The following is an 11,036-nucleotide window of genomic DNA, read 5'->3' as shown; positions in this document are numbered from 1 at the left end:
TATACGTTTTAGGGGGAGGGGGGGGGGGGTGTTGTACCGAAGCACTCCCCTTCTGAATATGTGTTCTTGCTGCAGTCGATCCTGCGGCAGACAAACTTCACACTTCAAAGGCACAAAGCTGCTCGGCGCCTGAAGCAGACCCTACAGGCAGGCCACTGGTTTGCATTTGTTCCTTATATTCTCGTCTGTCCCAACTAGTAGAGAGTCAACTAGTTGTCGTGATGCTTGCTCACTGTCATGTGTCAAGTTCTGGGAAAAAAATGTGTGATTGTCAGCACAGGTGCCTGTCTCTCGGACGCTGATCTACTTAGAAACATCTCTCTGGCAAATGTGACAAGGTTACAGTAGTAGCTACACGGTGGCAGCAAAGCAGATCATATATAATCGTTTGGGTTCAGACTAAGTAGGAGTACATGGCTGGTCTGAATTTTGCTGGAAACTCTGTATCCGGTTGAGTGACCATCACACAGAACTTATTCTTTTGTTCCTTTCTCCTTATACAAGTACTACTTTGTGCTAAATCAGCGACAATAAATATGAATCGGAGGGAGTAGTAAATAAAATATATGTTTGTTTTGTAATATTGATACATGAAAATGCTATTCATCTCAGTTTTTCAGTGCCCTGGGCTGATACAGTAACACACAGAGGGTTTGGTTGTAAATCTGGGTCCTTACATACATTATACTCCCTCCGTTTCAAATTACTCATCGCAGAAATGGATGTATCTAGAACTAAAATACATCTAGATACATTCATATCCGCGACAAGTAAATCGGAACGGAGGGAGTATGTGATAAACGTCAATTATACAAGTACAACAACTTATTCAGGTAGCTAATGTTACTGAAACAACAGAACTGCTTCTCAAATATGCATCCTTGATTCCATGTAGCTTGGCAGACACCTCCTGCATGTTGATGCGTTCACCTGGAGATGACTTGGTGCAGCAAAGGCCAATGTTTAGAATAGGTAGCAGACAATTTACACCTTTTTCCCTCAACGCCACTGGAGTTTCCTCCAACTCCTGTAGCAGCTGGGGATCGACCATCTCCAATACCCTATCAGGGAAGCTAATCTCTGTAAACTTCACAATGTTCAGTCCATCCTTAAATATGTCATTAGTTGGCCTTCTTCGAATGAATATCTCGAGGAGAACGACACCAAAGCTGTAAACATCCGCGGCTGTTGAAACTTGACCACCTCTTGCATATTCTACAGATTAATGAATAGAGAAGTAGTGAATTTTGCTTTCATTGATATACAATGGAGAAAATAAATGTGCTGACATGATTTTATTAAGAGTCAATTACCTGGAGCAACATATCCAATTGTTCCCATTACGGCAACCGAAGAAGAACTTGAATTACACTGAGATGATGTAGTTGAGCCAACTTTGAATCTTGCCAGGCCAAAGTCTCCAACATGAGCTGTCATATTGTCATCCAAAAGAATGTTGCTAGGCTTCAAATCACAATGAACCATTGTGCCTTTGTTGTTGTGGTGTAGGTACTCCAGTGCATCTGCTACATCCACCAAAATGCTTATGCGTTGAGCCATTGTAATGACGTACCAATCAGAAGAGCCTTCATGGTCCCGGTTCGAGTATAGCAGTTTATGTAAGTCTCCTCTTGGCATCAGCTCGTACACTAGGGCCTTGAAGTCATTACCATTAGAATCGATGCTTGAGCATGCAGTTATGATATGGACCAGATTACGGTGCCGCACATTTCTCAACACATTACATTCTGCAATGAAGCTCTTTTGCGCTCCTCTTGTCTCTAAGTTGAAGACTTTTATGGCGACCTCATTTTCATATTCCACTAGTTTTCCTTGGTATACAGAACTATAACTCCCTCTGCCAATTAGGTTGGACGTTGAGAATCCATGTGTTGCTTTGGCTAGGTCCTTGAAAGAAACTTTGAGAAATTTTGTAGCAAATGATGGCAGTGATACAGAATTCCTCTTGTGTTTTCCTCTCCAAAGAAATAAAACAAATATGACCATAGCAAGTGACACCATGCTGGCTATTGGAGTAATTATTTTGAGCATCAGGGATCTCTTGTGCCTAATTGAATTTAAAGGCATAACAGAACATGCTAGCATGTGTAACTCTAGTACCCCACCACAAAGCCCCTGATTTCCATCAATCCGCACAATAGTTGCATTCTTAAATATCCCTTTTGTTGGAACCTCTCCTTTTAGATGGTTGAATGACAAATCTAGTTTCTCAAGAAGTTGTAGGTTGACAAGAGATGTTGGTATTGACCCAGTTAAGTTATTGGCAGACAAATTCAAAACTTTGAGGCCGCTTATGTTGCCTAATGAAGCAGGAATACTTCCGCTGTAAATATTCGAGCCTAGCTCGATGTCTTCTAAACTTTCACAATCACCCAAAGTGTTTGGAATATCTCCGGATAGCTTGTTCGATGAAAGTAACAAATGTACGAGTTGTTTGGCATTTCCAATGTCGGTAGGAAGTTGTCCATCAAGGCTGTTGGAAGACAATTTAAGTATGAACAGTGTTGGAATTTTGAAGATCTCCATTGGAATTCTACCACTAAGATTATTGTTGTAAATGTCCAAACATTGAAGCATTGGTAAGGTTCCGAGGCTTGGTGGTATATGACCAATGAACTGGTTCGAGTCAAGATATAGAGATCCTAATTGAGACAAGTTTGACAAGGATGATGGAATACCCCGGGTGAAGTAGTTTCCTCCTAAATCTACTAGTTGCAAAGTTTTAACTGTCCCTATCCACTCCGGAACCACACCCGTAAAGTGATTAGCCCCCAATGATAACAGAATAAGGTTGCAAAGGTTCGCTATGCCCGAAGGAAAATCTCCTGATAGTTGATTTTCTCCCAGGTATAATTCTTGGAGTTGATTGGAAAGGTTACCCAGTGAACTTGGTACATGCCCCGATATACGATTCGAACTCAGGGAGAACATCTGTAGCTCAGTGCAGTTACCTAAGTTGTCCAAAAACACCCAATCTTGCTTGCTATTAGCTTGGAGTTGATTTTGTCCAAGATTTAAATATGAGAGTTTGGTAAGTCTACCAATCGTGGTGGGCACCAATCCGGTGAAGTTGTTGATTGATAAATCAACATCATATATATTGGAAGCATTAGTGAATGAACTAGGAATGTTTCCTATAAAGAAGTTCTCCGCTAATACAAGTATCTGGAGATTGGGCAGAGAGGCACAGAGATTTGGTGGTACCTCTCCACTTAGACCATTGGGACCAAGGTCAAGGCCGATGAGAGTAGAAAGATTCAAGATGGCTTGTGGAAATCTGCCTGTTAGCTGGTTGACAGCTGCATACAGGTACTGCAGGCTAGCCAAATCTGCAAACTCACTTGGAATATTTCCCCTGATGTGATTATAAGAGAAGGTAATGTGGGTTAGTGTCGTGATATTGGCAAGAGAAGGTGGGATGGTGCCAGTAAGGTTATTATCTGAAACCTGCAACATCTGAAGGTGAGGAGGAAAATCAGCAGGAAATTGGCCGACTAGATTGTTAAATGCAACATGAAACACCTTTAGCTCTGTGCAGTTTGCAAAACTCGGTATCCTTCCTTGCAGTGTGTTATTATTCAGACGTAGGGTTTGGAGGCGATGCAGGTGACCGAGGGAGGTTGGGATGTCTCCAGTAAGTGTGTTCTCTTCAGGGCTAGAGAATGTAGAAATGTTAGGTTCCCAAGTGAAGGAGAGATTTGTCCTATTAAACCTCGACTTGTAAGGTTTAGAGAGATGACACGACGTGGAGCCTTCACTGTGCACAAGACACCTTCCCAATTGCAAAAGTGGGTGCTATCATTCCAAGACATGAAGGCTTGTTGTGGATCGAGACTGATTGCATCCTTAAAGTCAAGCAGTGATAACATATCTGTGTCATTTCCATGTAAGAAGGAGGAGCTGCACACGACGACCACATGATGTGCACTGAAGGTCACCAACACCAAGAGAAGTAGCTTTTCGACTGTATTCACTTTCATGGCCAGGTTGCTCTGCATACATGTATATGTTGATCGATCATCAGTATTCTCTATGTATGCATACATAAGGTAAAGGTTAATTTTAAGTAGTCAATACTACTAATATAATACTCCCTCCGTTTCTTTTTAGTCCGCATATAAAGTTTGGTCAAAGTCAAGCTTTGTAGAGTTTGACTAACTTTATATTAAAAAATATAAACATTTACAATATGAAATCAACATTATCAGATGCACCATGAAACATATGTTCATACTATATAGTTTTAGTATTATAGATGTTCATATTTTTTATATAAATTTGGTCAAACTTTGTGCAGTTTGACTTTGACCAAATTTTATATGCGGAGTAAAAAGAAACGGAGGGAGTACTCCCTACATCTCTATTTACATGGTACCATCCTGTTTCGTGATTGAATTGGAGCAATAATTGGACCCTTAATATATTAGTCACATGTTATTAAGTTATGGTAAATGTTAAAGTCCAACATCATATTCTTAGTGTTTCTCAGCGAACGCCCAGATTTGTCATGTGAAAACAGATAAATTTACCATGCTTACGTAGTAAAGGATTCACCATGTTTCAAAATGAAAATTGCCATGTAGTGCAAAATTGTCAGAAAAATTGCCATGTTGCAGCTACTAATTGCCATGCATTCAATCGAGATACGACGTACCTATGGGCGTCAGATTTTTAACCTATAAATCTCACGTCAGATGCATATTGAAATACTAAATTATACTGTCGGAAACTATAACTTTTATGACGCATAAACATGTTTTGCTGGTCAAAATGATTGTCAAAACATGTTTTGCAGACATAGTATTCATTTATTCATGGATCGATCGTGTCGTGGTGTGAATCACATACGTACCTAGGGATCTCCTTTCCAGGTTTTCCCTCCTCCTCCTTCTTTCTTGTTGTTGTTCTTCTTCTTCTTGTTTTGGAGTGCCTACAGCTGCAAGGCAGAGGCGAGAACATGGTTCGGAGTTTGAGTGTTCCCCATTGCGCCTTGCTTTATAGGCACGAACCTCGAATAAAAATGCACTAGCTTTCTGTTGTCCACTCTCAGACGATGCACTAGCTAGCTAGATACCCCCTCCGTAATGAAATATAAGATCATTTAGATATATAAACTAGTGATGTAAACGATCTTATATTTTTTTACAGAGGGAGAGTACAATGCATTATACATGGGTTCGATCATCGGTGTTTAATTTAGTGCACAAGTGGTCTGATCAGCATATAATATCACGTGGGAATAGCACCCACTTTCTTCACCGTTCAAAGCTGGATATGCATGCTATGTATTCACATGGTTATCTAAGGGCGGGGTTTGCTACTATGGTGTCAGGCGCACTGACTCTAATCATGCCATCTAGTGTCGACTTTTGACTTGGCAGGCCGGGGTTAGGCCGGAATCCACACCAGGGCTGGTCCTTGGATAGATTCATGTACTTGGATTTGGATAGATTCATGTAGCACGCAGGTTCTGACCGAACTTTCATTGAAGAAATAAAACTGAACCACTGAATATTCAGAGTGTTTTGGCTGTTTTTCTAAATCTGTGTTCTAGCTGCAGTCTATACTGCGGCGGAACAACTTCAGAGGCGAAACCGTGCAAAGCTGCTTGCCGCCAGCTTCCTCGATGCAGACCTAACAGGTGGTTGTTTTGAACTTGTGATTCCTGCACTGCATATGCCAAGAGTCAAGCCATGAAGTTATGACTGCCTACAAAATTTTGGCTGTTTGATGGTGACTTAGGTGCTGATTGTAGAAATTGTAGGATGGATGAATATTGTGTTGTTGTGATCTAACCCTGGGATTATATAGAGTACATGATGGGGTAGAGACTTGGAGTACAATACTCCAAGACAAGACATTACTAATTCTATCTCTATCTCAAACACATTATACTTCTAACATTCCCGCTCAGTCGTAGCGGGAGCGAAGCGCACGATTGCGACTGAATTTGAAGTCTTGGGCTTCTGTCGTCTCTGATGTGTCGGCACCTAGGGCGGTGACTGCGTCTCCTTCTGGTGCCTTCCTTGTCTCTCCTCTATTCCCTCCCACAGTCACAGCGGAAGTGGCGTGGACGCTAGTGACAATGCGGACGCTGTTGACTGGAGTTGTTGCCGATGAGTAACTGTAGATGTAGCCATTAATGTGATGTCGAGGTAGCCGATGATGGTGATGTAACTGTGGTCAAGGTAGTCATAGTCGATGGTGTAGTCGTCGTGGATGATGAAGCCACACAAAGCCGGAGACGAAAAAAATGCACTATGTTGTAGAGGACGAAACTGCAGTCGTGAACGATGCACCTTGCGAATGTCAGAGTGTGCCGTCAGCGATGAGTCCACCGGTTTTGGCAGGACTGGAGAAAACCCATCAACCACACATCGGTTTTGCCAGAATCGTGTGGCCGTGTAGGGGTCGTCACTACAGTGACAATGTGTCGACGCAGTCGTGTTGTCGTGGATGACGTGGTTGATGTCGTCGTCGTGACGTGGTCATTGCCGTCGTCGAGGTCGCGTCTTGCAGAAAAGTCTATCAGACGCTAGGTATCCATCTTGTGGACGAGGCGGCGGCGGTGTGTTGACAAAGTTGTTGGTCAAGACCATGTTGATGAAGACCTTGGCGATGAAGTGTCGGCAATGACTTTGCAGCGGCGTGTCAACGATGATGTCACTTGAAGGCGTCCCTGGCGACGACGATGTGTCGATGCCGTGTCGCGTCGGAGAAGTCGGTGCATGTCACGGTCGCTTCTCATAGATGTGCTCGACTAAGATTCTTTTTTCTTCTTGAGCGTGATGTAGTCATACAGCTCAATGATGTGGCGCAGGTCGGTGCAGATTTCTCGGTGCAGGTTAGACAGCTCGGTGAAGGTACAGATCGGCGGCGTTGGTCTGTTAGAATCCATGTTGTATACGTTTGTAGATACCTATTCGTATCTACCTTGTACATGTAATACCTACTGCTATATATTGAGAAGCACCGCATCCTATTGGGATTGTGCGAGACCCTTCATCAATTACGTACGTCTTATATGGTATCAGATAGGTTACGATCATGACTTCCGCTGCTTCTTCGGCCGCCGCCGTCGCCCCTTCGACAGCCGTCGCCGCTCCATCAGCCGCTGCACCCGCGCAGGGGGTCTTCTCTCCCACCCTTGCTGCTCTTCTCGCCGGCACCAACGGCGCGCAGAACGCCCTCGTCGTCAGCTCCGCTACAGCCAGCGCCAGCAACCTCGGCTCCTTCATGGCCGGGTTGATGCCGTCTGCTTCTTCAGCTCCTCTGGTCGCCGCAGTCCGGCCTGCTCCTGTTCGCCTGCCCATGGTGTCCGATGTGCCCACTCCGGCGCCGTTCCACTTTGCGCATCTGCTGACGATCAAGTTGTCGGCGGAAAACTTCCTCTACTGGCGCGCACAAGTTCTTCCTCTCCTCCGTATCCACGATCTTCTCGGCTATGTTGATGGATCGCTACCGTGTCCGTCACCGACCGTCCTCGCCACCACTGCTGATGGCGCGCAGCACCTAGTTCCTAACAGGGCGCACACGAGCTGGGTACAGCAAGATCAAGCCATCCTCTCGGCGATCCAATCGTCGTTGACGGAGGGGGTGGCTGGCATGGTTTTGTTTGCTGCAACTTCCCAAGACGCCTGGACAACCCTAGAGAGTAGTTTCTCCTCCCAATCCACGGCGCGCTCCATGGCTCTTCGTCGGCAACTTCAGGATATTAAGAAGCTTGATCTCTCGGCCACCGTCTACTTCAACAAAGTTAAAACCCTAGCCGATACTCTTGCTGCCATCGGGAAGCCTCTAGGCGATGAGGAGTTCACCGGATTTATTCTGGGTGGTTTGGATGGTGATTATGACTCGCTGATCGAGGTTGTCCAAGGACGCGACACTCCGATGCCTCCTCGCGATCTTTATGCTCGACTTCTTCAGACTGAGCAACGCATTGAGTCTCGACGATCGGTTGAGGTTCATGGTGGTTTCTCCATAGCTAATGATGTGACTCGTGGCGGTCCACGACAACCCTACCGCACCGGTGGGAACATGTCTTCTTCGTCGGGTGGCAAGGCAATTCTTCCCTCGCCATCACAACAGCAGCAGAGCTTCACCAACAACAAGTCTGGATCCTCCTGCCCTACGTGTGGTCGTCCTAACGGCGGTCGCCCCACGTGCCAGCTCTGTGGGTTTCAGGGGCATGTTGCATCTCGCTGCCACAAACGCTTTAAGCGTGATTTTCTAGGGATCGGCAATGATGGACGCAACAATGAGAGGCAGGCTGCCATGGCTACTCAAGGACCCATTGGCTCTGGTGGTTCTGGCCACGGGCACACTCCCTCCTACCCCATTGATTCAAGCTGGTACATGGATACTGCAGCTACGGATCACATGACCAGTGAGATGGACAAGTTACACTCAAGCCAACCCTACCTCGGCCATGACAAGGTTCACGTTGCAAACGGGTCAGGTATGCACATTACACATATTGGTCAATCTTCTCTTCCGACTAGCACATCTGGGGAGCTTCAACTTCACGATGTTCTTCATGTTCCCGATGTTACTCGCAATCTTCTATCTGTTCCTAGACTTACTCATGACAACGACGTTTTTGTTGAATTTCACCCTTTTGATGTCTTTGTTAAGGATCGCGCAACGAGGGACGTTCTTCTTAGAGGTCACTTCCAGCATGGTCTCTATCCACTTGATGCACCTTCAAGGTTCAGTGTCTTCAGCAGTGTTCGTGTCAAGCCGTCTCAGTGGCACTCGCGTCTTGGTCATCCAGCTACTCCCATTATACGTCATGTCCTTCGTCGTCATCAACTACGAGTCGAGTCTAGCAAAAAAGATGAGTCCGTGTGTGATGCCTGTCAGCAAGGCAAAAGCCATCAGCTCCCGTTCCCGTTGTCTAGTCGTGTAGTTACAGCTCCTCTTGAAATTATCTTTTCAGATGTATGGGGTCCTGCCCAAACTTCAGTTAGTGGTCATAACTACTATGTTAGTTTTATTGATGCTTATAGTCGATTTACTTGGCTTTATTTTCTTAAGCGCAAGGCAGATGTGTTCAATGTTTTTCTTCAATTCCAAATTCATGTTGAGCGTCTACTTAACCATAAAATTCTTCATGTTCAATCAGATTGGGGTGGGGAATATCGCAATCTCAACACATTTTTTGGGAAACTTGAGATTACACATCGTGTGTCCTGTCCACATACACATCAGCAGAATGGCTCCGCTGAACGTAAGCATCGACACATAGTTGAAACCGGTCTAACTCTCTTAGCACATGCATCTGTACCTTTTCGTTTTTGGACTGATGCCTTTTCCACAGCTTGCTTCCTCATCAACAGGCTTTCCACACGAGTTCTAGCCATGAAAACACCCATTGAGTGTTTACTTCAAGAGACACCTGACTATACATTCCTCAAGATTTTTGGTTGTGCTTGCTGGCCACACCTTCGGCCTTATAACCGTCACAAACTTGAGTTTCGATCAAAAAAATGTGTGTTTCTTGGGTATAGTTCTCTTCATAAAGGGTATAAGTGTCTCCATGTTCCGTCTAATCGTGTCTATATATCCCGTGACGTTGTCTTTGATGAGAACCTTTATCCCTTTTCTAATTTACCCGCATCACAAACTCCATCTAGCAACTCTGATTCTCCATCGGGTCCTTCATCTGACCAATTTGTAGATGCTGCATACTCTCCTTTTTTGCTTCCTAACCATGGTACAGGTACTGGGCGAGGTGCACAGCTAGAGTTGCTAGATGATACAACAGCTCACGATGATTACATGCAAGCAATTCAGACCAATGCATCAAGCGATGCTCACGTGCATGCGCGAGACGTTGATTGCATGCAGCGCCATGCAACGGCGGCTCGGTCCGAGCCGGATCCAGCCGAACGACACGCCGAGCCGGAGCCGCGCTTTGAGCCGCTCGTGGCTCCCGGGTCAGCCGGGTCTTGCATGGCTCCTGTGTTCGCTGACTCACCAGCGCTGGATACCGAGCCGAGCTCCCCAACGCCACCAACGCCTGCGACTGACCATGTCATGGCTCCGCCTGTGTCGCCTGTGTCGGCATCTTCTGGACCGTTATCGCCCGTTCAGCCGCCGGCCCCTGTTGTTACTCGACGGGTGCATACACGCAGTCACGGCATTTTCCAACCGAAGCAACGAACTGATGGTACTATTGCTTGGCTGGCTACTTCCATGGCGCAGGCTGCATCTGATCCGACGTCCGAACCTCGACATTTTCAAGCAGCAATGACCATACCTCACTGGCGAAATGCAATGGAACAGGAGTTCCTCGCACTTCAGAGAAATGAGACCTGGCAACTTATTCCTCCTCCTTCCGGGGTAAATGTGATTGATTCTAAATGGATATTTAAAGTAAAAAGGCATGCTGATGGCTCTATTGAACGTTACAAGGCGCGACTGGTTGCCAAAGGATTTAAACAACGATATGGGCTTGATTACGAAGACACTTTTAGTCCTGTCATCAAGCCTACCACTATTCGTCTTCTTCTCTCATTAGCAGTTACTCGTGGTTGGTCTCTTCGACAGTTGGACGTCCAGAATGCATTCCTTCATGGTGTCCTAGAGGAAGAGGTTTATATGCGACAACCTCCTGGTTTTGTTGATTCAGATCGTCCACATCATCTTTGTCGGCTCCATAAAGCAATTTATGGTCTCAAACAAGCCCCTCGTGCTTGGCATGCTCGTCTTGGTTCTGCTCTTCGGTCGCATGGATTTGTTCCCTCTACTGCAGACACGTCTATGTTTCTTCTACAGCGCCCTGGGCTCACGATGTATCTATTGGTTTATGTTGATGATATTATTCTCATCAGTTCTTCATCTACTGCAGTTGATAAACTCATACTAAGTCTTCGACATGACTTTGCTGTTAAGGATCTTGGTCCTCTTCACTATTTTCTGGGGATAGAAGTGACTCATACTGCTGCTGGTCTCTCACTCACTCAGAAGAAATACTCTTTGGACCTTCTCCGGCGTGCGGGCATGCTGAAGTG

At 45.5% G+C, this 11,036-nt stretch overlaps 1 protein-coding gene across 1 annotated transcript; it reads right to left on the bottom strand.

The window, feature by feature from the left end:
• Positions 1-634: 634 nt before the first annotated feature.
• Positions 635-3,891, bottom strand: LOC123060058 (receptor kinase-like protein Xa21). The gene is made up of 2 exons (XM_044482625.1): positions 1,314-3,891; positions 635-1,215 (listed from the first exon to the last, which is right to left on the bottom strand). Exons 1-2 carry the CDS (start codon positions 3,475-3,477, stop codon positions 830-832), a joined length of 2,550 nt encoding a protein of 849 aa, XP_044338560.1. The 5' UTR covers positions 3,478-3,891; the 3' UTR covers positions 635-829.
• Positions 3,892-11,036: the final 7,145 nt, after the last annotated feature.

The sequence above is a fragment of the Triticum aestivum genome, chromosome 3A (assembly GCF_018294505.1).
Source record: "Triticum aestivum cultivar Chinese Spring chromosome 3A, IWGSC CS RefSeq v2.1, whole genome shotgun sequence".
NCBI classification, from domain to species: Eukaryota; Viridiplantae; Streptophyta; class Magnoliopsida; order Poales; family Poaceae; genus Triticum; species Triticum aestivum.
The sequence above is the reverse complement of the archived record's forward strand: the minus strand, read 5'-3'. Positions and strand labels throughout refer to the sequence as shown.

Bases quoted from the DNA above. Each gene is read 5' to 3' on its own strand.
- LOC123060058 (XM_044482625.1), bottom strand. From the start codon at position 3,477: ATGTTGCAGGTTTCAGATAATAACCTTACTGGCACCATCCCACCTTCT. The intron at 1,216-1,313 runs GTAATTGACTCT...ATTAATCTGTAG, and splicing joins AATTGGATATGTTGCTCCAG to AATATGCAAGAGGTGGTCAA.